At 36.4% G+C, this 27921-nt stretch overlaps 1 protein-coding gene and 1 non-coding gene across 2 annotated transcripts in view; both read left to right on the forward strand.

The window, feature by feature from the left end:
- The window catches only part of PLA2R1 (phospholipase A2 receptor 1), a 123594-nt gene extending 97118 nt beyond the window's left edge, over positions 1-26476 (forward strand). The window contains 11 exon segments of the mRNA XM_020903727.2: positions 8069-8186; positions 8857-8987; positions 9324-9468; positions 12698-12936; positions 15079-15247; positions 17070-17210; positions 18119-18235; positions 19521-19697; positions 21965-21997; positions 22119-22324; positions 22326-26476. Coding sequence (XP_020759386.2) covers positions 8069-8186; positions 8857-8987; positions 9324-9468; positions 12698-12936; positions 15079-15247; positions 17070-17210; positions 18119-18235; positions 19521-19697; positions 21965-21997; positions 22119-22324; positions 22326-22412 — 1563 coding nt within the window. The 3' untranslated portion in view covers positions 22413-26476.
- On the forward strand, positions 17342-17477 carry LOC139038108 (small nucleolar RNA SNORA21). Its single transcript, XR_011491055.1, has one exon. It is a non-coding gene; the product is annotated as a small nucleolar RNA SNORA21 (small nucleolar RNA).
- Positions 26477-27921: the final 1445 nt, after the last annotated feature.

Here is a 27921-nt window from a genome sequence, read left to right on the forward strand (position 1 = left end):
GGGGTTACTGTAAGCCAAATTTATTATTTCTGATACTGTCTCCAATTAGGGCTGAAACTTCCCCTCTACTCCTTGTTTTAAAATAAAATAACTTTATAGGCCTTAGGTGGAAGTAATTAAAATGCATCTCAAATTATAAATGTTTAACTCTTTGATAATTAAAAAGCTCAAACTGTGTCATAATTCATATACTAATATGAAATTGCTCCTCCAGCATGGGCAATTTTCAGTCTATATGTTTAGTTACATTAGCAGGGCATTCTCTCCCTTGCAATCTTCCTCTCATTGTTACGAGGTCATTTGTATTTAATACATATTTACTGAGCACATACATATTTGGGACTGATATTTTTAATTGTGGCCAAATTCACATAACATAGAATTTACCATCTTAATCATTTTTAGTGTTAAGTACATGCTTCCCTCATAGCTCAGTCGGTAAAGAATCTGCCTGCAATGCAGAAGACCTGGGTTTGATTCCTGGGTTCGGGAAGATCCCCTGGAGAAGGAAATGGCAACCCACTCCAGTACTCTTGCCTGGAAAATCCCATGGACAGAGAAGCCTGGTGGGCTACAGTCCATGGGGTCGCAGGAGTCAGAGACGACTTCGCTACTTAAACCACCACCATACGCACACTGCTGGGCAGTGACTCTGCAGACCTTTTTTGCTCTTGTAAAACTGAAACTCTAAACCCACTAAACAACAGCCTGTCATTCTCCCTCTTCACAGCCCCTGGCAACCACTACTTCACTTTGTCTTTATTAATTTGACAGCTTCAAATACCACACATGAATGGAATCATATAGTACTTGTCCTTTTGTAACCGGCTTATTTCACTTAGAACAGTGTTCTCCAGGCTCACCCATATTGTAGCAAGTGTCAGAATTTCCTTCCTCTTGAAGACTGAATAATATTCCATTATATGTACAGAACACATTTTGTTTTTCCACTTATCCATCAATGGACATTTGAGTTTCTCCCACCTTGTAGCTGTTTCTGCTGGCAATTACATATATACATACATATGTGTGTGTGTGTGTGTGTGTGTATCTTGTTTTATTGAATTTTTAAAATACACAGAACAATGATACCATCTTACATATGAGAAGACTGAGGCTTATAACGTTGTGTAGTTTTTTTTTGAAACTTACAGCAAATAAGTCTCGGGCTGAGAATCAACCTCAGATCTTCTGACGCTGAGTATTGTCTCCTTCCTACAGCTGCCACTTCATATAAGTTCTTAAGAAGTACCAAATCACCTTAGTTCTGTGACACAATCGGTCCAGTGGCAGTCTGAAATATTTTCTAAAATAACATAGTCGTTCTCTAAAATGTTGAAATATACTGCTTTTGATAGTCGAGAGACTTCCCTGATGGTCCAGTGGCTGACTCCACATTCCCAATGCAGAGGGCTTGGGTTTGATCCCTGGTCAGGGAACTAGATCCCACATGCCGCAACTAAGACCCAGTGCAGCCAAATATATGAATAAATAAATATCTTTAAAAAATAATTGAAACTTTAAGTCTGCTTCTTATTTTTCAAACTATAAAATATTTCTACCAGTTGTAAATTACATATACATTTCAATATGACAAAATACCAAGTATTCAATAGGACTTGAGTATTACTAAGTTTTTTACTACAATCTTTGACAATTAGTTTTTAGGTTACTTTATTTTGGTATAATATATAACATAAAATATGCTATTTAAGCCAATTTTAAGTGTACAGTTCATGGCATTAATTACATCCACAATGTTGTTCAGCCATTACTTCTGTTTCCAAAGCTTATCATCCTCCCAGACAGAAACTCTGTAACTGGCTAATCAATACCTTCCAATTCCCTATCCCCTCCAGCCCATAAAGTGAAAGAAAGCATTAGACGCTCAGTTGTGTCCAACTCTTTGCGACCCCATGGATTGTAGCCCACCAGGCTCCTCTGTCTATGGAATTCTCCAGGCAAGAATACTGGAGTGGGTTGCCATGCCCTTTTCCAGGCAATCTTCCTGACCCAGGGATAAAACCTGAGTCTTTCACATTGCAGGCAGATTCTTTACCATCTAAGCCACCACGGAAGTCCCCTGAAGCCCATGGGAAGGTCTAATCTATTTTCCATCTCTATGAGTTTGCCTATTCTAGATAATTCAGATAAATGAACTCATACAACATTTGCAGACTTTTTGTGGCAGACTTATATAACTTAGCATAATGCTTTCAAGGTTCACCCATGTTATAGCATGCATTAGAACTTCATTCCTTTTATGACTTTAATATTCCATGCCACATTTTGTTTATCTATTCATCTGTTGATGGACTTCAGTTATTTCTACTTTTTAACTATTATAAATAAATCTGCTATGAACATTGGCATACACAAGGATCTACTGGAGTCCCTGTTTTCACTTCTTTGAGGTATATACCTAGGAGTGGAATTGCTATATCATATGCTAATTCTGTGTTTAACTTTTTGAAGAACCAGCAAACTGTTTTTCACAATGGTTGAACCATTTTATAATCCTGCCAACAGTGTATGCTAGTAATATTTCCACATCCTTGAAAATACTTATTACCCATGTTTTTGATTACTGCCAATACTAGTCTAGTGTTATCTCATTGTCATTTTGATTTGCATTTCCCTCATGACTAATGATATTGGGCATCTTCTCATGTGCTTATTGACCATTTGTATATTGTCTTTGAAAAATGTCTGTTCAACTCCTTTGCCCACTTTTTATTTGGGTTGTCTTTTTGTTATTGAGTTGTAGGAGGTCTTTATATAATCTAGATATAAAACATTTATCAATATATGTTTTATAGATATTTTCTCTCATTATTTAGGTTGTCTTTTTACTTTATTGATAATGTCCTTTGATGTATACAAGTTTTTAATTTTAATGAAGTCCAAGTTATCTAATTTTTCTTCTGTTGCTCACACTGTTGGTGTCATATCTAAGGATATGTTGCCAAATCTAAGGTCACAAGTTTTAACTTATGTTTTCTTCTAAAAGCTTTATAGTTTTAGCTTTTATATTTAGGTTTTAGTCCATTTTTAGTTAATTCTTATACCTGAAACTTTTTTACAACTATTAAAACAAGTACATCGTAGAGTGCTCTGAAGGGAACCTACCATAAAGGAATGCCTTCCTTGCCTCAAAATCACATTTTTGATCCAGAGAGTGGGCGGTCCCAAAGCATGAGCAAAACTCTTCTAGCTACTAATCATAATTCCTCCCATGTATAAATAAAGAATATTTTAAGGCAAATCATAACAAGTCATATACTTGGTATTACAGAAATAAGTCTTAGAAGCTTACAATAGTAGTTTTTTGGCCATTGTCCTTTTCCTAAACTCTCTTATCTACACAGATTAGCTCTATTCCATGTTTCCTTGAGTGTAAACATGAGGAATATATACACACACAGGCAAGGTACAGTAATGGTGCCGCAGACCTAGGGCAAAAAGAGGAGCTGAATGCTTCCTTTGAAAGAGTAGGAAGGTGCATGCGTAAAGCACGAACGCAATCATGAGGGAAGAAGGGCTTTCTGAGGCTAACTGTGGAGCAGGATTAACACACCCCTGCACAGTTCAGGGGCTGTTTTTAATCTTTATTGATAACTAATAGCTAGATTAGTGGTTTTGCTCTGTTTAAATACTTAGAATCACCGGGTAAGCTTTCTAAAAATATTAAGGTGCAGGTGACATCCTAAAGATTCTGATTTAATTGATCTGCATGGATCCAGGCATTACCATTTTTTAAAAGCTCCCTTGGTTATTCTAATGTGCAGTCAAACTTGCCCAGCAATGCAGCAGTTGTACAATTGAGTCTTGGAACCATTCAGAGGATTTGATTACTAAGGATACGGTCACAGCAGGCTTCATGAGAAGTGACCCGTTACAGAACGAGATTTCAGGGCCCCAAGTGTGCCTTCCCACCCACAGTGCCCTCCCCTGCATGTTAATGGCTAAAATCCCACCGCTAGAGTCTCATTTCTTTGCCTCAACACTTTCCTGTACGTTTTTTATGGGAACTCTTTCTGAAGTTGCCTCATCTGTCACCTCTACTTTAGAATAAGTGAGTTTATAAGATCATTAGAAAAGCTGGAAATAAGAGAATTAATGGTTGAGAGGAGTGGAAAGCTCAGTGGGGATAGTTCTGACTAACAAAAAAAGCTACAGAAGGAAAACTGGGAGACAGCAATGACAGACATTACTCACTTCAGAATTCTAAATAAACATCAATATGTTTTACTAAACTTTGCTTCTTGCTTGTCAGTTCCTAGGACTAATTCTTACTGATTATTTCTAAGGAAAAAAAAAAATCCTACCTGGTTGACTATTTACTATTAAGAGTTTCAAAACTGAGATAGTAGAAATTGTGGCTTTTCTCATGTCTTGTACATTGTTTTCTTCATGTTTGATGATGTAAAAGAGGCTTGACCAGGGATTATGCCAGGAAGAGTGAGTCATGTAAGAAATTTGGCACAGCAAATCTGTGTATAAGAGGAAGACATTCTTTGTGTGTATGTGTGTATCAGATTACTATTGTGCTTCTACTTATATGTTTTCTTCAAGGACCTGGATTTAGTGGTGATGGCTGCTTTGTACCATCTCAGTTCAGTTCAGTTCAATTCAGTCGCTCAGTCGTGTCCAGCTCAGCGACCCCACGGACTGCAGCACGCCAGGCCTCCCTGTCCATCACCAACTCCCAGAGCTAATTCAAACTCATGTCCATCGAGTCGGTGATGCCATCCAACCATCTCATCCTCTGTCATCCCCTTCTTCTCCTGCCTTCAATCTTTCACAACATCAAGGTCTTTTCCAATGAGTTGGTTTAAAGTATTGGAGTTTCAGTTTCAGCATCAGTCCTTCCAGTGAATATTCAAGACCATCTAGTTTTAGATTAGCCAGTGTTTCATTTCATGCATAGCATAGTTCTTCCTTTAAAGAAAATGCTCTCCTCTTTTAAATTATTCAAATTCTTAGCACTTTTTTCATTCATTCCATTTAACTGTGTTGCATATATGCAACTCAGTGGTGAGGGAAAACAAATACAGTCCCTTCTCTTTTACAGCTTATAGGATAGAGGGGACAAAACATTAGTAAATCAACCAGGAAAATAACTCTAATTTACAACTTTGGCATAAGTGATGGAGATTTAGACAGTTCCATAAAAGTATATAACAGGAAGACCTGAGGCAGTCAGAAGGATAGGAAGCATCAAAAGTAAGGGAAACATGTGCTAAAGACCTGTGGTGAGAAGGAATGTAATATATTGAAGAAAATAAAAGAAGCATAGAGAACTGGAATGTAGAAAGTGAGACAGAAGAAGTAGGCAAGGGTGATAATGTGTTCGAGTTCCTGGTTTTATCCTAAGAGCAGTGGGAGACCCCAAAGCGTTTTAACCAAAGAGGGACATGATCAGGGAAAAGAGTCATTCAGTCTGCAGTGCCCAAAGCATCTGGCTGAGTGACTGAGCACACACACGTTCAGGCTGCAGAACCAAAACTAGACCCAAGAAAGGCAGGGGTGAGGAAAGGAAGAGCCGCTAGGAGCATATTGCAATAGTCCAGACAAGAGGTAAGTCCCCGCAGCTAAGATCACGGTAGGGCACTGGGGATGATGGTGAAGGACTCAGAAATGGGATGTCCAGGTGGTAGCACTGAAGGGGTGATGGAGGTTACTGAAGAGTCAGAAGATCTCAGGTTTCAGACTTCCGTAAACGCATAACTGACTATGCTATCCAACATCAGTAAGAACACTGAAAAAGGACCAAATTGGGGAGAAAGATCATGAATTCCATTTCCACATTTTGAACTGGAAATGACTTGGAGACCAAAAAAAAGAGTTTTATATGCAAAACTTGTTTAGAATACAGTAAGGTATCCTTACTTCACAGCAATAATCAGAGACTCATTAAACTTGATCACATTTTGCAAAGCAATAAGTAAATAAACAATTTAAAATTAAGGGTGTTGTACTTCATCTTGTACTTTGCTTTAATTATTAATGACACAATTTCAAGTGTGTTAGTAAACATGTTATATTTTTAGATACAATGAAGCTGTGGTAATGGGAGGCTACACTCCCATAGTCAAGCTAGTCAAGCCTCAGTTGTCTGAGGCAAACAGGGCAGTTGGTGAGGCTGGGTGGGAAGAGGGAGGGTTATGTGTGTGTGTTTTCTGGAGAGATTTATTGAGCTAAATGAACCAGTGAGATTCACTGGTATTTATGAACGGTTCATTAGTGTGACTATCTGAACACAAGGTGAATTTGCATTAAATGATAAGACTTCCTAATAATTAGTATGTGCCACTCTTTGGAATTCATAATTAGAGGAAAGAGGCAGAATGAAAGGAAACAGATAAAAGGATAGTTGTTATAAAATTAAAATCCTTTAAAGCCAGTTCCATTTCTTTGTGAAGCAAACAGGTAAAGAGGATCGGAAAAAGTGAAAATGTACTTCCTGTCTTGGTTGGCAACTCAACTTCATGCTAGATCAGGGTTTCTGGTTTTTGTCCTAAGAACAGTGGAAAATCCCTGAAGGGTTTAAAGGGCGACACATTCAGAACTGAGTTCTGAAAAGAATTACCCGAGCAGTATTGACAGTAGGGTCTGGATAATTAATTCCTTGATGTAGGACACTGACCAGTGCTTTATGGAATGTATTGCAGCATCCCTGGTCTCTACTCCATACTAGATGTCAATAGCAACGCTGCCCCCCAACCCCAACCCTGTCTGAACCGTGAAAACCAGAATGTTTCCAGACATTATAAAAATATAATCTGAGGAACAAAATGGTCTTGTTTGAGAACCACTGGACTAAATCTAGAATCCTCAGAATGTCACTTCACAATCATTTCAGGGTCTATTGGCTTTTATCTTGTTCCATAAATATTTATTGAAGACCTTCTTAGTTGTGATTTCAAAGAGGAGCAACATTTAGTCTCTGCTTTTAAAGAGTTTATGATGGTAGGGAAAGGATGAGGGACTGATACATTTAGATGTTAAAGAAGAAGGATGGGGTGGAATGCTCTCTCAAGTGCAGGGTGCCACATTAACCTAGAATAATCTTGTAGCTGGGATTTTCTCAGTAGCACATCTCATGCTCAGACTCGTCATTGACCAGGGATGGCTATGTTCGTTGATGAGAGAATAATCCACACGGAATATTTTTGCAGAAAGTCTTTTCCTGACTTCTCTGGAACTTTGCCTAAGGCTTTCTCTTCTATCTTTCTGTCTCCTCTCCTCCGATTCCAGATAGCCTGACTAACACGGTTAAACATCACGGAGCTTAGTGAGGGGTGCCTTTCTTCATCTTGCCTACTCTGCCCAGCAGTTAGCATTCCATACCTCTTGTTCCATAATGAGTAACCCCTGCCATGCCCCAGATGCGATTCTCTCCTGAGTAACAGTCAGCTCTCACTGCCAAACCCCACAGCCTTCTTTTAGAGCTCCACTTGACACTGTTGTGCCCGTGTTTCTCCTTCCTAGGCTTCCTTGGTCCGGCTCTTGCTTCTCTTCCCTTTGGCTCATTCTTTTCTTTTCCCGCTCTTCCTCACTGACTATTGGACCACATGGCTGACTCCAAGTATTTAGGGACTTTAAATACCTGACGTGGTCTGAGTCCCCAGGATTCCTCTCTCACTTAAAAGTGAGAGAGTGTATTTGTAAATAAAATCAAATGAACATATTAACTGCCACCAAAAGAAATGTTTTTAGATGAAATCCTCCCCTGTAAACTCTGCAGTGAGGCTGGCTTCTTTTTAGAAGGAATGCTATTTTTTCACTGAGCAGAAGACGTTGTTCTGACATCCTGCGTGACAAAACATTGCTGCCTCTGAGGCTGCCTGATGCAAACGCACAAAAGGCCTGACTCACCCTGAAAGCTAGTCCTCCCTGGTTTTGCTTTCACACCTCTGGAGTAGCTGGAAAAAAGAAAAAAAGAGTCGCTTCTGTCCAAGAAAATCATAAAAAATTTTCAAAGCTGATCCTTGGTGTGTTTAGGAAACTTTTAATTCACTTAGAAAAATATGGAAATGAATGTTTTTTGGGGACATTTTTATAGTGCCTTTTGCTGAAAATCCCTGAAGGCCCAAGTGACTGGAAGAACTGGACATCTGCTCAAGAGTTTTGTGTTGAAGAAGGGGGGACATTGGTTGCCATTGAAAATGAGGTGGAACAAGGTAGCGTACTCAATGTTCAATATTTACTGAAGTGTCTATTAAAATATTTCTCTGAAATACTAACCTTTCCAAGCCAACATTTTAAGTATTATGTTGCTGGTGACACTAACTTTTCAGTGTGACCTATAAGGTTTATATCATGATATCTGTAAAAGTTAGTACACTCCACTGCTTAGAAACTGCTGATTTTTCAGAGACTTTTGTCTCACCAGGAGTAATGGAAAGAATAAAGACATACTTATGATCAGTATTTCAAAATAGCTAAAATAATCTGAGGTAAAGTCTATTATAATTGCATGGTATAATTTTTTAGATCCTTTTAGATCCCTACATACTTTTATTTGCTATTTAGGCAATAATCGTGTACTTTAGTTTAAGCATAAGCGATTAACCCTCCTTTGCTTAGGAAGACATTGAATGAACGTTGAAAATTGTTTTGTTAATGATATGATGAAATTCCAGGTTTAGCCAGCTAATTTCTGTCAATTTAAGCTGAACAAAAATGAAAGAGACTGTATTACCTTAATAAGGACAAAGTAATGAATTCCTACAATTGATTAGTAATTAAGTTTTGCTGTCATTTAAATAAAATCATAGCTATAAACAGAATCTGATGATTATCCAAATGGTTTATATGTATTAAATTTGCTAATGTATTCTTATTTTTCAGCTTTCATTACCATGAATCTTTTTGGCCATACCACTAATGTGTGGATAGGGTTACAAAATGATGATTATGAAAAATGGCTAAATGGAAGGCCTGTGTCATATTCTAATTGGTCTCCATTTGATACAGTAAATGTAAGTTTTAAGATTTATTTTTTATCAGTCATTTTAGCAAGAGATCCTATTTGAGACTTGTTTACTGAAGTTTTATTTTTATTAGTTTGTTGTTAATGTATTAATTTTTAATAATGTAATTTCATATAATTTTCATGCATTCCATAGATGTAATTACTCATCACAATAATTATTTATTTATTTTGTGGGTTATAAAGTGATTTGTGAACAGGTTTATTAAATGCAAATAAAGGAATAACAGTGTTTGAATTTTTTAAATTATGTTCTTAATAAAAATGTTAATGTTATAATAATGTTATATGTTACCATTTTTTTAAACATGTATTTTTTTTGAAGATTCCAAATCACAACACCACTGAAGTTCAAAAACGCATTCCTCTCTGTGGCTTGCTGTCAAATAATCCTAATTTTCATTTCACTGGAAAATGGTATTTTGAAGACTGTAGAGAAGGTTATGGGTTTGTTTGTGAAAAAATGCAGGGTAAGAAATATTTGCTTTTCTATTCCTTTCATTTCCATGGCCCATTCTTCTCTTCCACATTTGTTTACATGCTATATAAATGATAGTTTCATAGCTAATAGTGCCAGCACTTATTCTTTGAGCTTTACACACATATGGTCACTTAATCTCTACTACCTCAGGGTTGTGCCCGCTAGTGGGGTTCTAAGGACTCCAGAGACCACTTGAGTGATGACCAAGTTTATGTATTTATTCTGGTCATTTTAAAAGGTTTTGCTGCTTGCTGTAGGATTATGTGTCTGTTCAGATTATTAAAAAGGCATTGAAAAATTATTGGAAAAGAGTCAAGGAAATAAGCCAATTCAATCCTTAATTCCTTTTAGGAGCCCTAAAATGGTATCTGTGGCTAAACATGGCATACAGCACTTTTCTAGATCTGATTATCAGAACCCCTAGTGACTATGAAATACCAGAGCTATAGTGCTATAAGTAGCCAGTGGGGACACAGAACAGTGTAGATGCACTCTAAGTGACCTTGAGTAATAAAAATAACAGTTAACAAGAGCTCATGCTTTTACCCAGTCCCAGGCTTCCCTGAAGGCCATTGTCTGTGTCTAGAGCTGAGTGGAATTCTAGGCAGCCGAGGATATACATGCTTACTTGGAATATGAATTATACCTCTCAGTGTTACATACACAGGAACTCTTTGATGCTACTAAGTATCAACCATCCTCATAAAAGCAGTTTCAGGAAAACCCTATTTCCTAGTTCACAGTTATCACCTAAGTATAATAGTGGTTAGAAACTGAAAGAAGCTATCAGATCAGTTATAGGAAGAGTATTATGAGAAGAGCAGAGCCTTGTAGGAAAAAAATAACATCAGTATATCATTACTTGCACACTTATGATGCACCTGGAACTGTGCCTTCGTTTTATAAGTATTATGCCATAAAATCCTCTCAACAATTCTATGAAGTAGGTAAAAGCCTCCCCATTTTACAGATGAGGACCTTGAGGCTTAGGAAAAATAAGGAACATATTCAAGGTCTCTTGGTTAAATACATTGATTCTCTTCTATTCTAAGAATAGAATTGTTATATTTATTGTAGGAATAGAATCATTGTATTTAACAATAATGTTGATCTTTTCAGTACTCTCTGAACCACTTTCTCTCTTTGATATTTCTAGAACTAAGAATATATATGATTTTTTGGAGGCAGTGGTGGTGGAGTTCAAATACCGTATGGGTTCCTACCCCATCTCTGTAAATAAACTGTCAGTAAAGTTTCTCATCTTCTCTGAATCTTGATTTCTGCATCTGTAAAATGGAATAATAATTATCTCATGGACTTTACATATATACAATGTTTAGCAAGTTCCCAGCACATGTTTAACAAACAGTTATTGTTTTCCTTATTACTGTTTTTATTATATTACTACTCAACTACATTAAGTTCTTGTGGTCTACAAATTCTGGCTATCCAAATTCTGGCTCCTCTTCTTTATTTGTCATATGAATATGTGTTTGCCTTGGGTTTAGAACCTAAGGAGTTTAATTTGCCCAAAAGAATAAAGATACCTAAATGAAAAGAGAGACAAGGGCTAAATCATGACCCCCAATTTTGAATTTGGTTTCCAGTGGACCTATATTTCTCAGGGAAGCAGATGGCCAATTGTAATGTTCAAAATCACTTATGTTTTGAAATGATGAAATCAATAACACAGCGAGAAATTCATATATGTGAAAATACAGGTGCATGACTTAGTGGGGAGTCAAGTAAATTGGCATTTAAGTCACACATACAAAGAATTTCAGTTACTTTAGTTTTAATAACTTATTAAATAGCTACTTTAGTGTTATATTGGTTTTGTATAAATAACGTTTAGACTTGGTAATATCAGCTGGTAAACAGACTTCTACAAATAAAAACTGATGATGAAAGTGTGGTCCATCAAAATTTAGTTGGTAAATAAAATTTTAGTTGGTGAATAGATTCGTTTCACTTTGGTTTTACAATGGTTTTACAATATGTGTTACTGCTACATCGAGGTAGCAGTGTCAGGAAAAGTCAAATCCCCACTCTGCCATTTTTATTTGGGAGAGTACGACAAGAACAGGAGAGGAAAGCAAGAAGTAGCCTTTATTGGCTGCCTGCTGAATTTCACATCCTGTAGTAAGTGCTCTACATAAACATCTCCTTGAGTTTTACCCTCATACCTCTAACAAAGGCTTTAGTAACCTCTCGCAGACCAGAAATTTGAAGTTTAGAGAGACTGACTAATTTGGCCGAGGTCTCTACGCCATTGAGGGTCAGGTCTGCGATTGAGTCCCAGGTCTTTGGGTCTGTCTATATCTCCCCATGCTCCTTTTCACCCCAAATGTGATAAAACCAGTATACAGAGAGAAATCCCAGCTACTTTAGGTCAGACAGTTCAGAAATACCCTGTCTTTGTGTTCTAGAATTCCTAAATTTAGCCTGAATACAGTACAGAACAAAATGGCAAATGTGTGTATCAAAGAGGAAACATCTTTGTATAACACACAAGCTTGGTTTTCACTTGATCACAGCCACTCATGAACACGAAGAACCAATTATCATGTGTGGGAAAACCTAGTCTTTTCATTTATAAATCTTGACTCTGACAGGGGGTGATGTATTAATAATAATGGTTTATAAGAACTGTAATGTATTTCTAAGCATTTATTAACTTATTTTTAACTTCTCTTTAGAAATTACATTAATATTAAATAGGATAGAAACTATCAGTCTCCAAAGTTTAATAGTGTTATATTTGAGAATATGCATTTGTAAATTATGTCTGCAAAGGAATATTTGACTACGTTATATTTGTTAGTATTCTCTTAGTAAATATTAAGTTCTGCTGGCAACAGAACTTAATACAAGGCTGAGTGTACCTACTAGAATTAAACCTGCCTAACGAGGTCACCATCAGTTTCACCAAAAAGTGGTCAGTTTGACAAGGGATTATCAAAATAGGAAATCTAGAGATTATTCAGCATATGTTTATATATGTTTAAAAACTCATTAAATTTTCTAAGTGTGTTTGTCCTTTACTGTCACCTATACTTACAGATACTGTCTTCATTTTGAAATAGTCGGTTCTGGGAAGAAAAACTCTGATGTTAACAATAGTATGGATCATTGTACTGGGATCCGTGCCAAGCTTCGCCTCCTCCTTTCTCATCCAGATGCTATATAAATAATTTTTGTTTCTGTTCTTGTTCTAGATGCTTCTGGACACAGTATAAATACATCTGATATGTATCCAATCCCTAATACCTTAGAATATGGAAACAGAACTTACAAAATAATTAATGCAAATATGACTTGGTATACAGCACTAAAAACCTGCCTGATGCATGGAGCAGAACTGGCCAGCATTACAGACCAGTACCACCAGTCTTTCCTCACTGTTATCCTTAACCGCGTAGGATATGCCCACTGGATTGGACTGTTCACTGAAGATGTAGGTTTCCTAAAATCCCTTGTCCGATTCTTGCATAATTAAGTTTCACAACTACCTCCTTAGTGAGATAGCCACTGACATTACCACAGAAACAGAGTCACGAAATAACAGTAAATGTAACATTTAAGTAACTGGATTATACAATAACTATTGACCAACCCTATGAACAATGGAGAAGTAAATGGCAACCCATTCCATTATTTTTGCCTGGAGAATTCCATGGATAGAGGAGCCTGGCGGGCTACAGTCCATGGGGTCACAAAGTGTCAGACATGACTGAGCTGCTAATTCTATGAGCATACAAGAACTATTGACCAACCTTATGACTACAAAATAAAGGTGTCCCTTTTTAGAGTAAATAACTACTTGCCTAATTTCTGGAAATTAATACCCTTCAAAGGTTCTCTGAAGATGTCTGAGAAATTTCAGGATACTGCCTCATATGTGCACTAGAATACATCCTGAACTCAAACACCTGAATTCGGGTAATTTGCTGCATTTAAAGAATCCCCAAGAAAAATTAATCATATCTCCTGCCTAGAAACTTGGCCATTAATTAATTCAGTACTCCTTGTAATTTAACATGTATGTTATTTTTTGCCTCTAGTGATATGATTTGGAAAATAACATTTTTTTAATGAAAGTGGTTACTCAAATAATGAAAAGTAAACCTATTCAATCCTGACCTCTAGTTCCACTTCTCAAAGTCAATCACTGTAAACAGTTTCTTGTGTGCCATTTACAAATTTTCTGTGTATGTGTGTATATTTATATACACACACACATGTAATGGATTAAAAGGTATACTTTTTTAAATATAAGTGAGCTCATACTATATATATACTGTCCTTAACCTTGCCTTTTTATTAATATAAGTTGTACAGCTTTCTGTGTCAGCTCATAAGTCTAATACAGTCTTTGAGACAACAGCATATACTGATATGCCACAATGTATTGAACCCTTCTCCTGTGAATGGACTTTTGGGTTCTTCCCAGTTCTCACAGTTCCAAACAAGGCACAACAAATATCCTTGTACAAGTAGGATAAATCCCCAGAAGTGAAGTTGCTAAGTACACTTTAAATTTTAACAAGCAATGGTGCCAAATTGCCCTCCAAAAGTTTGCAACCATTTACATGCTAACAACAGTATATGACAACATCTAGTTTTTTCACATCCTTGTCAACACTGGGTATGTCAAAATTTTAATCCTTGCCAGTAGGATAGGTGAAAGGATGGTATTTCATGGCTGTTTGTTGTATTTATTGTTGTTGTTGTTTTCCTTATTGTATTTTTGTATTACAGACTGTTTTAACTTTCTGTAGGCAATTTTGCTTTATGGTCTCTGGATTTTTTATCAGACATGGAAAGATTTTTCCCATGTTAAGAGCATAAACTATTTAGCCAAGTTTTCTTTGGCACTGTTATGTTTTCAACTACATGTATGAACCTTTGTTGCTGTTATTGTTTAGTTGCTAAGTCATATCTGACTCTTTCACAACCCAATGGACTATGGCCCACCAAGTTCCTCTGTCCATGGGATTTCCCATATAAGAATACTGGAGTGGGTTGTCATTTCCTTCTCCAGGGGATCTTCCTGACCCAGGGACTGAACCTGTGGCTCAATCTTAAATTTATTTTGGTGTAAAGACGAGATGGGCTCCCCTGGTGCCTCAGTGTTAAAGAATTCACCTGCCAGTTCAAGAGGTGTGTATTTGATCCCTGGGTTGGGAAGATCCCCTGAAGAAGGAAATGGCAACCCACTTCAGTATTCTTGCCTGGGAAATCTTACGGACAGAGGAGCCTGGCGGGCTACAGTCCATGGGGTCACAAAAGAGTTGGACACAACTTAGCGACTAAACAACAACAATAAAGAACAAGATATAGAGCAGCTTCACTCTGATTGCTTACTGGGAAATTTGACAGACAGGAACCAAGGATTCCCAAAAACTAAAAAAGACACTGCTTGTGTCAGAGAGTCCTTTTTGTCAGGCCATACTCACAAGCTGTCCTAGGCTTCCTAAAATATAAGTCTAGAAGTGAAAATAAAAATCCATGTGTGAACTGAGGGCTGTTCAGACAGCATGGGCCGATGCCACCAGCATTCACAGCAAGGAAATGATGGTTCAATTTCTCTCCACAGAACGGTCTTAGTTTTGACTGGTCAGATGGCACCAAATCCTCCTTCGCTTTTTGGAAAGACGATGAAGCATCCTTCCTTGGTGACTGTGTTTTTGCTGACACCAGTGGACGCTGGAGGAGCACAGCCTGCGAGTCGTATCTGCAAGGAGCCATTTGTCAAGTGCCCACTGGTAGGTTCTATTCAACTCAAGAAAGATGTGCTGTGAACCCGTACTATGCAAGGCACCGTGCTAAGCAGGAGCTTTGAGGGAAAGTAGAAAGAATTATCTGCCTTCAAGAAGGATTTGGTCTGGTAGGTGATATACAGACAAATAACCGTTAGAGGAGGCAGGGCTACCAAATGATACAAGAACCATAGCAAGCGTTGTAGGGGTTAGCAAGAAAGTGGACACAATCAGATCCACTTGGGAAAAAGTAAAAAGGTTTCTTGAAGGACATGACTGTGGAGATTGGTCTTGATGAGTGGGTGGAATCAGGAAATTCTGGAACATGGAGAGGCACTCTTAGCAGAAAGACTTGGGCACACAAGGAAGGAAGAAAGGATTGGACGTGTATAAGGAAAGCTGGTGTTGGGATTTTCCTGCATGGCAGGTTTATGGTGAGAGAAGTAGGAAATCAAGCTAGAACCATAGATTAGGAGCAGGTGTGGAGGATCTTGAATACCTGGAGGATCTTGAATACTGAGGATCTGTTTAAGTCCAAGACTAATAAGATGCTAGAACCACCATCATCATAGTAATAATATTTACACTTATATGCATATATAAAACATGGTAATAATGACAATAAATCTCATTACACTTAAAGCTCACCTTGTCCAACCAGGTGAACTTTAAAAATTAAACTTAAACTCAGAGCATTAAATAGCTTCCTGAAGATCTCATAGATGTCTAACAACTGCTTCTTGGAGTAGAAGCCAAGTTTCCTTGATCTCTGAGGTCATATCTATCCCATTAAATCAGGACCCTTTTCTTTTGATTACTTTGGTATATAAAAAGAAAGTTCCTTAACACTAACTGGTTTCTTTTTAAATCTCTCATTTAGTAAGTGTGCATGTATTTACTTACACTCTGAATACGGTAAGTCAAATAGCACACATATTACATAACTTCAGATCAAAACAATTCAGGACAAAAATGTAAATGATAGTCATATATTGGGAAAGCCAATTCTCCTTCTAAAGCACTATAAAATTATCCTTCTTTTCTCAATAACACTGCATTTATTGAGTGCTTAAGTTGTTAGACACTAGCTCACCTAAACTTCTTAAGTTGTAAGAAAGATGTTATTGTCAATTCTCTTTTATGTGTGGGAGTGTGGGGAAGATAATAACATACCCACAGCCACACACCTAGGATCTCAGAGTGGATGTGTCTGACTCGCATGCTTGCCTTCTGAAGCAAAGTCCATCCCAAATTCCACTTAGTTATATGTGATGTTATATTATGTCATGTTATATCATGATATGTTATGATATGACATGTTATTTTTGTTATGATGTTATGTTATATTGTGATGTGTTATGCTGTGCTATGTTATGATACTTTACTGAATGATTTATTTTCTCTCATAAGTTAACTAGCAGGTAAGGATTTACTATATCTTCACCACTGAATGGAACACATTTTGTTCGTTTGAAGTACCTTTTGTCAACTTCATTCAGCTGCTAGTATTTCTATGAATCTCATTCCCTGGTTTTCCTAATCTTTTTTCCAATACTAATTGTAAATATGAAAGATAGCACCCAAACTAAGCCTATGAAGCTATGCATTAATATACCCTGTTATGTATAGGTAAAGATTATTTCTGCCAGACATGCTATAAGCCATTTCAGTTTTGTGATCATTTGCATTAAACCCACTCTTTCAGAGTATTATCATAAAAATCTCATTACATATATTTATCTTGGTCTTTCGTAGAGTGTAATACAATGTTTATCTCAATAAATGAACCCAGTTACCACCCTGAAATCATAACTGATTTTGTTCATAGAAACAAGACTGTCTGGACACCAAGAGTTGTGCTCAGAAACATCAATTCCCTGGATAAAATTCAAAAGTAATTGCTACAGTTTTTCTACAGTCCTAGACAGCACAAGTTTTGAGTCTGCTCATGAATTTTGCAAAAAGAAAGGTAATTCTTTTGTGGTAGTAAAATGCTTTCAATGTGTTCCTTCTTGACATTTCAGTAAACAATGTTGTTTTCTTCATTTGTCTGATAATTCAGTGACTTTAGGAGCAAAACAAAAATAATTGAAAAAGTACCCTCTTTTAAAAGCACTCAGTGGGCCTTTTGCTAATGACCCGCTGAGCTGTCAAGAAAGGGCAGAATGAAAACACTGCTTTGGGGTGAAGTGGAAGCATGTTGTGTTGTTTTGCTTCAATTGGTGGTGTGACAAGGTGGGGAAAAAAATTGAAAAAGTAAATATTATTGAATTTACAACTAATATGTTCAATGTCCAGAATACAATGAAAAACCTAAGGTGATGTCTCAGGATACTGCAAGTTCCCAAGAAAGTGTTCCCTTTGAATGTATTTGAATATGAATCTTAACTGTTCTCCCAAATAAACATTCTATGCTTTAAGTACCAGTTTGCATCTTTTAATGTGTCATATTACCTTTAAAATTTTAATCAAAAATTACTTGCTTACCATAGAAATTTTCACTTTTCAAAGCCTGAGCTTTTTTTAAATTGAAGTATAGTTAATGTGTTATTAACATTATAGTATAGAACAATGTGTTAGTTTATGGTATACAGTGCTTTTATCTCTTTTGCTTTAGGAGTCTGACCTAAGAAAATACTGCTATGATTTATGTCAAAAAATAATTTGCCTATGCTCTCCTCTAGGAGTTTAGTGGTGTTACGTCTTACCTGCAAGTCTTTAAAACATTTTGAGTTTACTTTTGTGTATGGTGTGTGAGGGAGCGCTCTAACTTATTGATTTATATTTGTCAAAGCCTGAGCTTTATGAATTATTATTTTAATTATATTTATATATATACACAAATACTTATTCATTTGCTCTTTGTCTCTTTTATAGGCTCTAATCTTTTAACAATCAAAGATGAAGCTGAAAACTCTTTTCTCCTAGAAGAGCTTTCAGCTTTCCGTTCTTCAGTCCAGATGATTTGGCTGAATGCTCAGTTTGATGGTGACAGTAAGTAATTTGGGTAGAAAAGAGGAGAGGGCATAAATAAATACACAGTGGTCAAGGTTGATGCAAATGACATCTGCAAACCAGAAGGCTCTCTTTGGGTACATTTGCTGTGAAAAAATATCATAAATCCTAAAGCCATTTCTTCCAAAGACAACGTTGCTAACCCTTTTTTATACCCTCTTGTTCTTTGAAATAATCCCAGAAAACCAAAAATGAAAACAAACAAAAAGTTTATCTTATATTTAATCTCACATTATGAAGATATTTGACTGGAACTTTGTGTTCACAGACTTAGTCATAAGACATCAAAGCCATATTTACTTTAAAATATCCTGGGTTCCCAAATGTCATATAAGAGTGCAATAGAGTTATGGAAACGTCCCAGTGATAAATAGTGCTAATAGAATTGTTATTTGCTACTCATAAAAGCCAGAGTTTGTAATTAGATGAGAGTATGATGTTTTTTTCCTTATGTTATTGATGGTTATTGAAAGTAGTTGTATCAGAAGAAAGGGGATGTATGTATACCTGTGGCTGATTCATGTTGATATATGACAGAAACCAATACAACATTGTAAAGCAATTATCCTCCAATTAAAAATAAATAAATTAAACAAAGGAAGTACTTGTAAAGAAAATTACACTGGAATGGAGAACTTGTCACAGGGGTATATCAAGGTGGAGGATGGGTCCACACTGACAAGGAAAAGTATTTCAGTCACAGATACTGCTTAAAACTTCTAGCACAGGGTGATAATAAATAAGCTGACAGATGTATGCTTAGTTTTACTGCTTGTTTTAAATCCTTTTCATACAAGGCACCTCCTTATCACTTACACACAGATGGATTCTACCAGCATCTTCACCCTTTGGTACACCACTGGCTTGCTTTTTTAAAGAAGCTCACTGTAAAATTCTTTTAAAAAGTGAGCTCTTTTGTAATGATATAGATGTTAGGACTTCAAATGATTTCTTTAAATTGGTTATAATTTACCAATAAATTATAAAGAACTTTTAAAATTCAAACTGTTATATTAAGAAACATGATATCTCAAATGAACTAAATTAGAACCTCATATCTACCATAAAGATATTTGTTCATAAGGCAGCTTTACTAACACCTACCTCTTGATGATGAGTTCATGATTGCACCTACTGAAATGAATGCATCAGATAAGGAGAGACTCATTAAATTTAGGGGCTGCTTTCTATGGTTTATTCAACACTTAGTATGTTTGATAACCATGCACATAATTCATAATAAGTTAGTGTTTTTTTTCCACAGATGAAACCATAAAGTGGTTTGATGGAACTCCCACAGATCAATCAAACTGGGGTATTCGGAAGCCAGAGGTGGACCACTTCAAACCCCATCTGTGTGTTGCCCTGAGCATTCCTGAAGGAGTGTGGCAGTTATCCTCGTGTCAAGACAAAAAAGGATTTATATGTAAAATGGAAGCAGGTGAGTAAAGTTCAAAGGTAAATCCTCATTTGATTCCACCCTGACTAAAGCTGACCCACCTCTTTACACTTAAAACTTTTAAAATTCAGATATTCAGAGTGTATTCAAATAGATTCAGACATTATTGTCTTGTTTTACATCAAATAATTTACAGAACATACCAGCGTTCTCTCATATACAGAGAAAAATCATTATAAATCAACTAAAAGACTATGACTTTCTTGTGTCATCTAGCTGTTATATTAATGGGCAAAAAAGCATGTTTACCTAAAGCAAATAGAGCTGGAAATGTAAACAAGCAACTCTCATTCTTGGATTTGCTACTCAAAATTTTAAAGTATCATTTTTGGTCCCAGGAAATATAATTCAGGTCTAGGTATCCTTACTGTGGATGTGTTTTTCTACTGCAAGGCATAGTATATTATAAATCATATTTTAACTTCATCTTGAGCTATATACTCAGTTTGTGGTGATAAAAATTTAGAAATATTAGCCAGAAAATTCTAGTCAGTTGCAAATGATAGAGATTTCTAAGACAGTAAGGATCATTAACAGTGGAAGATGTTTATTATAATCACAACAGTTTCTAGATGCCAGTATTATAAAGAAGGGGGGATTGACGTGGCCTGGGGTCCTGAAGAAGACTTTAGAGAGGGGATGAGGCTTTGGAATAGTAAAAGATAAAGAGAATAGAGGAGGGAAAGAATACTGGACAAACGTTTCAGTAAGACTAAAGACAGAAATAGAGAATGAACTTAAGACTAGCCCACATGAGGTGGTGATGGGGGTAAAAGCATATTTCTGTAGGCTCCATCCACAGGGAGCGCTGGGTTAAAGAGCTGAACTTCGTGGTGAAGGACACAGGGAACCTCTAAGTGCTCTGTAGACACCTACAGTGGATGTAAGGGAGACAGTTGTAATTTGAGCACTAGATCTAGAATGAAAATGGAGGGAGGAAATGGGAAAAGAGAATCATCAGTCTTTAGTGACTGATTAGATACTGGCAATGAAAAAGCAAAAACTGGTAGGTGTAGGAAGCAAAGTTTGAAGTTCTAAAAGTGTGGGTATCAGCTCTGTATGGAAAACATGTCTAACCTAATAAATTGAGTGCCCAAGCAGTCACTAGCATTCAGCTATCAAGAGCAGATTAGAAACACCTCATGTCTGTTCAAATCTTTAAGGTTTCCTGTACTACACAGGACACCTCTTTTCATCCTTCAGGACAAGTTTTCAAGGCAGTGAAACAGATACAACATTCCCATGTTACAGATGAGAAAAGTACTTGTCCACACTGAGGCCACAGGGAGGACTAGACTCCAAATTTTCTGACTCGATGTGTCCCTTCTACACCTGCCTACTGCCTCCATCCTGAGAATGAATACCCATTCATCCGTCTTTCTTTGAAAAGTATCCTTACCCATACACAATACTATGTTTTCAATAATATTATGTAAAATCATACAGTATTATTTTTAAATTGCAAAATCAAGGTTTTATATATATGTGTGTGTGTGTGTTTGTTACTGGTAACAATGTTGACATTTCTTCATGGGTCTTAAGTAGTGCATCAAGTAGTCCTCCACGGACAAGTCCTTTACTGCTCTTTCTCTGGGTCATTCCCTGTATATTTCTCTGGATCTTTGCCTAGATCAAAAATACCAGAGTTCAAATTCTGATATAGAGTCTACGTGGAAAAGATATATTCTTTCAGTAGAAGATCCTCAAACAGGAACCCTCAAACTTTTTGAACGGAAGAGATATTATTCATTTCCCAAGATTCTTGAGACATGAGAAGGTACTCATTTTTTAAGTCTGCAAAAAGCCAGGGAGGTTATCATTACTGGACCAACTCCACATCAGATCCCGACAAAACTGAGATCCTTGTAGGCAGGGACTATATTTTACTCATATTTTGGCAGCACCGTGCTGAGACTGGATGAGGATTCTTCAGCTTAAAAAAAGGTGGTATATGTCTTTGTGAGCACTAATAATGATGATTATATAAATCAGGGGTCAGCAACTTTTTCTTGTAAAGGATTAAATAGTAAATATTTCAGGATATAGGAGCCATATGGTCTCTGTCACACTTCAACCATAGCAAAGAAGCAACCAAAGATGACAGAAACATGGCTGAGTTCTAATAAAACATTATTTATAAAAACATGTGCTCAGATTTGATCCATGGGCTGTCATCTTCTGAAGTAATGCCATAACTTTGCTGAATTAAAAGGAAAATTTCATCTCAGTATTTTTGTATTTGATTTTAGATATTCACACAGTAAAGAAGCATCCAGGAAAAGGTAGGTTTGGGACAGTAGAGAACATTTTGATTTTTCATAGAAGTAAAATAGAAAGTAACTATGTGACAGTAGCTATCTGACTTCATTGTCACTGAAGTTTTCTTTTCTCATCTCCTTGCAGGACCGAGTCACAGCATTATACCTCTTACAGTAGCACTGACACTGATAGTAATTCTGGCAATTTCCACACTTTCCTTCTGCATATACAAGCACAGTAACGTTATCTTCAGAAGACTTGCTCAGTTTAGAAATCCTTACTATCCTTCAGCCAACTTTAGTACAATACATTTAGAAGAAAATATTCTCATTTCTGACCTTGAGAAGAATGACCAATAATAATGAAGTGAGAGAACGTCACGGCGGTGAGGATGAGCAAAGAAGAGTATTTTCCTTTACAGACCAGATGCCACTATAATGTGAATCGTGTCACCATCTTAGTTATTCTGAAAATGACTACTGGTTTTGAATTGTAACCAAATCAGATAGGTGTTCATTTATTTATTTCCTCAAACTGTGATCTATTCTTAAAAGGGGGAAATTTTACAGTGCTTATTATTCAGAAAACAAAAACTATTAAAAGAAACTCCCAAATGAGACCCCTCAAACCACCATGAATAATAGTTTTTCCATTAATATGCTTTTACCAAAAATTCTGGGGAATTTTTAAGCTAATCTGATATCTATTCAAATGTTTACCAATACTCATTCCATTAAAAGAGAGGTGGGGGTGGGAAGCAAAACAAATTTTAAAGTCCTACACCAGTATAAGAGAGGAAAAAGAAAAGGCTTCTGAGAGGATTCTTGTTTGGTTTTTATTCAATCAGGTTAACAGCAGGGTTTGCAAAACACTAATATCTCAGCTTAATACTCACAGGTTCTGGACTCTATACTAATATTTAGGGTGACATTCATTTTTATTAGTTCTGTCTTCTCAAACTAAAGGAAAAGAAAAATAACCTTTTTTTAAATAGTAAAGATCTACTGGAAATAAATAAATAAATAAATAGTAAAGATCTTTTAGCAGCACACTTTCACAAGCAATCATGCAATGTGACCTAAATCATCAATTACTAACTGATAACAAAGTTAGTCTTAAAAAAAAACCTTATAGATAAGCTCAAAGGAATACACTGAAATCTTAATACTGTTACAATTTATGAGCTTTATTTAAGACTAAAGATATAAAGTGTATACCACTCCTAACAACCAAACGATATCAAATGTAACTTGAATTTAAAGGGGAAAGTTAAAGATCTGAATTACAGTTTCATTAGAATGAGACTAGAGGATGTGATGAGAAGTACTAAAAAATTACTCTCCAGAGCAATCTAGATACCTTTGCTATATAGAATTTATTTAGTAAATTATGGTTTGGGGGAACCAACTCCATTTGCATTGGATTAGTTAGTGTGGTCAGTAAAAAATAAAAGCATGATACTAATCCATAAATTAAAAATCACAGACTTGGTCTTCCTTCATTCATTTCTTATAAACAAAAAAAGACTTCATAATCAATGTTCAAAACTTTACTCATTACATAAATGTTTATCAAGTTAAGAACCAAGAGCCATTTTAGAAACTGGAGGTACTGGGGTAAGCACTTAGTTTCTAATGAAGGAAAACCAACAGTAAAGCAGTCAAGAAACATATAAGAATAAAATATCAGGTGGGTATGAAGACTAAGTAAGGGCCTACAACAGAAACTGAGAGAGTCTCCCTAGAGTGTGCATTTTCATTATTACAACCAGCTGCCTCAAAACTGGTGGCAAACAGTCACAAGAGGAAGCTTAGAGAAAGTAGGAATAAGCCTCTATGTGGAAAACTATCATCATTAGAAACACAATTTGAAGAATGTGTCCTAAGAATGAAGTCTTTGTGGCCTGAAATAGTTAATATAGAGTCCAAAAGCAGCTGTTTGCTACACGCTGAGACAATCTACTTCCATAATTTTGTTTGTTCAGGGACTTTATTTTTTAAGATATTACATTATGTGGCAGTTTGTGTGTTTATGACTGAAAAGAAAAACTGGTTTGGACTAACCAGATGTTTAGCTCAATTTAATAATCTGTCAAGTGAAATTAAACTTCTGTTCTTGTCAGTTGTCTTGCTAAGAACTGCTAATCAATTATCCTTCTAGTCAAGGTATATTGAAGCAAATAGTCAGTCATACATAAAAATTTGACAAAGTATGTCATTAGTAAAACAATTTGCAGGAAAAAACTGTATTGCGTGTCAGTGCTCTGTACTTCGATATTTAGTATTAAACCACATCCTCATGGACAGGTCACACACTACTTACCATTAATGAAAGTACAGAAATAAGAAGTACTGAGATATTCTGCTTTATCCATATACGTGCACTTAAAAAAAAAAAAAAAAAACTTTCTTCCACAACTATTTTTAATCTGAGCTAGACTTCATAGCTATACAAGAAAAGAAAAAATGTAGCAAACTCAGTTCAGTTCAGTCACTCAGTCATGTCCAAACCTTTGTGACCCCATGGACTGCAGCACGCCAGGCTTCCATGTCCATCACCAACTCCCCGAGCTTACTCAAACTCACATCCATCAAGTTGGTGATGCTATCCAACCATCTCATCCTCTGTCATCCCCTTCTCCTCCTGACTTCAATCTTTCCCACTATCAGGGTCTTTTCCAATGAGTCAGTTCTTTGCATCAGGTGGCCAAAGAATTGGAGTTTCAGCTTCAGCATCAGTCCTTCCAATGAATATTCAGGACTGATTTCTTTTAGGATTGACTGGTTGGATCTCTGTGCAGTCCAAGGGGCTCTCAAGAGTCTTCTCCAACACCACAGTTCAAAAGCATCAGTTCTTCGGCACTCAGCTTTCTTTATGGTCCAACTCTAGCATCCATATATGACTACTGGAAAAACCATAGCTTTGATGAGATGGACCTTTGTTGGCTAAGTAATGTCTCTGCTTTTTAATATGCTGTCTAGGTTGGTCATAGCTTTTCTTCCAAGGAGCAAGTGTCTTTTAATTTCATGGCTGCAATCACCATCTGCAGTGATTTTGGAGCCCAAAAAAATAAAGTCTGTGACTATTTCCATTGTTTCCCCATCTATTTGCCATGAAGTGATGAGACTGGATAATTAATATGCCCCCTCCAAAAAGAGTCAATTATTCTCTATAGCTCTGAGTGATGGAAAATTTTAGATCTTTCCAACCAAGGATATCTTGGGCTCTTCCAATTTCAACTGTCTCAGTTTAAATGTTTCTTCTATTGAAAATTCCACTTCCTATCAAGGGTGCATTACATGGTCTCATTAGATGAACATTCAGTCTTCTGGAATTGACATTCCCACCTCAAAATGGTGATTGGATATATGAAACTTGTGGTGTCCTTGTGGTAGGGGCTTCCCTGATAGCTCAGCTGGTAAAGAATCTGCCTGCAATGCAGGAGACCCCGGTTCGATTCCTGGGTCAGGAAGATCCTCTGGAGAAGGGATAGGCTACCCACTCCAGTATTCTTGGACTTTCCTTATGGCTCAGTGGTGAAGAATCTTCCTGCAATGTGGGAGATCTAGGTTCGATCCCTGGGTTGGGACGATCCCCTGGAGTATACTGGATACTGAATACTGTATACTAGTATAGTATATAGTATACTAGAATACTAGTATACTGAATATTCCAGTATTCTAGCCTGAAGAATTCCATGGACTGTATAGTCCAAGGGGTCACAAAGAGTTGGACATGACTGAGTGACATTCACTTTCACTTCCACTTGTGTCCTTGTGGTACAGGGGGAGTAGGTGATAACTGACTGGGAATCCTGCTGGCATCTCTGTTAAGTCTGTAATTGGTGTAATGTGTAGTCTAGTCTCTTGGTTTGGCCCCATCCTGGCTTTCCCTGGCACTGCCTCTCCCTAGAGAATTGTCTGTAACTCCTATTCAATTCCCTACCTGGATATTACAATCCTAGACGATAAAGCCACGTCACATCTGCAGTAGCATCATCTGCTACTCTCTTAGTCAGGGGAGGCTTAATACTGTAGCAAACAACCCCCAAATCTCATTGACTCAACACAACAAAGGTTTATTTCTCATCCACACCAACTTTGCTCTATTCAGTTATTCATGGGTCCAGGCTCCTCCTAAATATTCATAGTAGGGCCTCTATCTCCATAAACCTTGGTTGCCTCAGTGGTCTCTTACCTCTGCCTGACAGAAGTTAAAGATCTCCTTGACTAATTATGTAGTTTCCATGGGCTATTGAAATACATTCTCCACGTTAACAGTCTTTAGATTGAGAACAAGTACCCTGTGGGTACATAAAGACTTCCAAGGGATACAGGGGCAGGGATATTGCTGGGGAGTTCAGTTTCCAGATTCTTTAACCTTTATATATATTCTTTCTTAGAAGTTACTTGCCTGAGATCAAGGTGTCATGCTAGTTCTTCTTTCCCATTTCTTTTAGCAGAAATGTCTGTCTCTACCTCAAAAAAAAAAAAAAAGAAGAAGACATGGCTTTTACTCAAAATATGATGATGATGCCTTATCTTGGTAAAGTCTTCCATGGACCAAAGACAGAAAAAAATTTCAAAATAATGATGTCAGTGAAATTTCTTTAATAAGGGAATTCTTAAACCCACATATATTCTCATGTCTCTCCCTCTTTTCATACATTTTTCTGTTAAGGATGAAGTGATGAATTAGAAATGTGTTATTTTGCCCATGTTGGGACAGTCTAAATTAATATGCATTTCATATACATATACATAAACAGCAGGAGTGATAACTGCCTTCCTTTGAGACTTTATCTCATCCAGCCCCTGTCTATTATGAAAGACTATATCTGCAGAGAATATCTCAGAAAAGCAAAGTAAAGACAGTGTAACTGTTGATAAGACCCTAAAATGTTACTTTATAAGCTCATGGCAAGGCTCTGTGTTTTATTTATCTTAGATTTCTAACTGAGCTTTGGGGAAGAGTATTATCATGCTTATTTGAACTGAAAAATGAAATCATAATTTTTTTGAACATTGTCTTATTTGGCTCATTTGTTTGACAATAATGATTGGCTTTACCAATTAAGTTTTATGATGAAAATTTTCATTAAATTGGATGGACTATATGTGCAAATCAAGTGTTTGGATTAAAGCATGTATAAAATAAAGACATTTTAATAGAAAAGTAGTATTGACCAAAGTATGATAAAATAAGCAATATTTTATTTTTCCCAACCTTACTTTGTATGCCAGGCAAAACAAGGTGTCCATAAGTGAAAGAGTAATAGGCATAATTGATGGTCATTTTTAAAAGGAGTAGAGAACTCTGAAGTTTCTGGGTCTAGAACCACAACATGGCACTTCTTCTCATATACCATTGGCCAGAATTAGTCACAGGGTTCAATCTAACTGCAGGGAAGTCTGGGAGGTCTCCCAGTATGCTCAGGAAGGAGAGGATAATGGACAATAGTGAGCACCAACAACCTCTACCAGCTTTCTCAGCACATATAGCTGCAAAAGAAAGGGGCTGGGGGGAATAGAATTCATGCTGAATCTTGATTCAAGCTAGCAATTTTTAATTAATATTAATTAATTTCATCTGTGGTATATCCATTTCATTAAGAGATGAAATATAACATTTTATTTTTATATATGCTATTTATCAACCATTGTAATATATTCATATCAGTCAGATAATAATTGTAATAATAGTAATTGTAATGGCAACTCAATACAGAAGAAAATGTTTAACACAGCCTATGTTCACAGGGAAATTTTTAAAAAATAATTTTAACTTATCTTTTTACTGTAGGCAAATATGACAAGGAAATGAGTAAAATAGTTTTAAGAATAAAAATATATTACATTAGGATAAAATTCATAGGGGGATTGAAATGGAAATACAAGACTAAACACAAGAATCTTTGACTGCTAAAAGTTTGTTTGTATTTCTATTT

This window comes from Odocoileus virginianus, chromosome 13 (assembly GCF_023699985.2).
Source record: "Odocoileus virginianus isolate 20LAN1187 ecotype Illinois chromosome 13, Ovbor_1.2, whole genome shotgun sequence".
Classification (NCBI taxonomy): domain Eukaryota; kingdom Metazoa; phylum Chordata; class Mammalia; order Artiodactyla; family Cervidae; genus Odocoileus; species Odocoileus virginianus.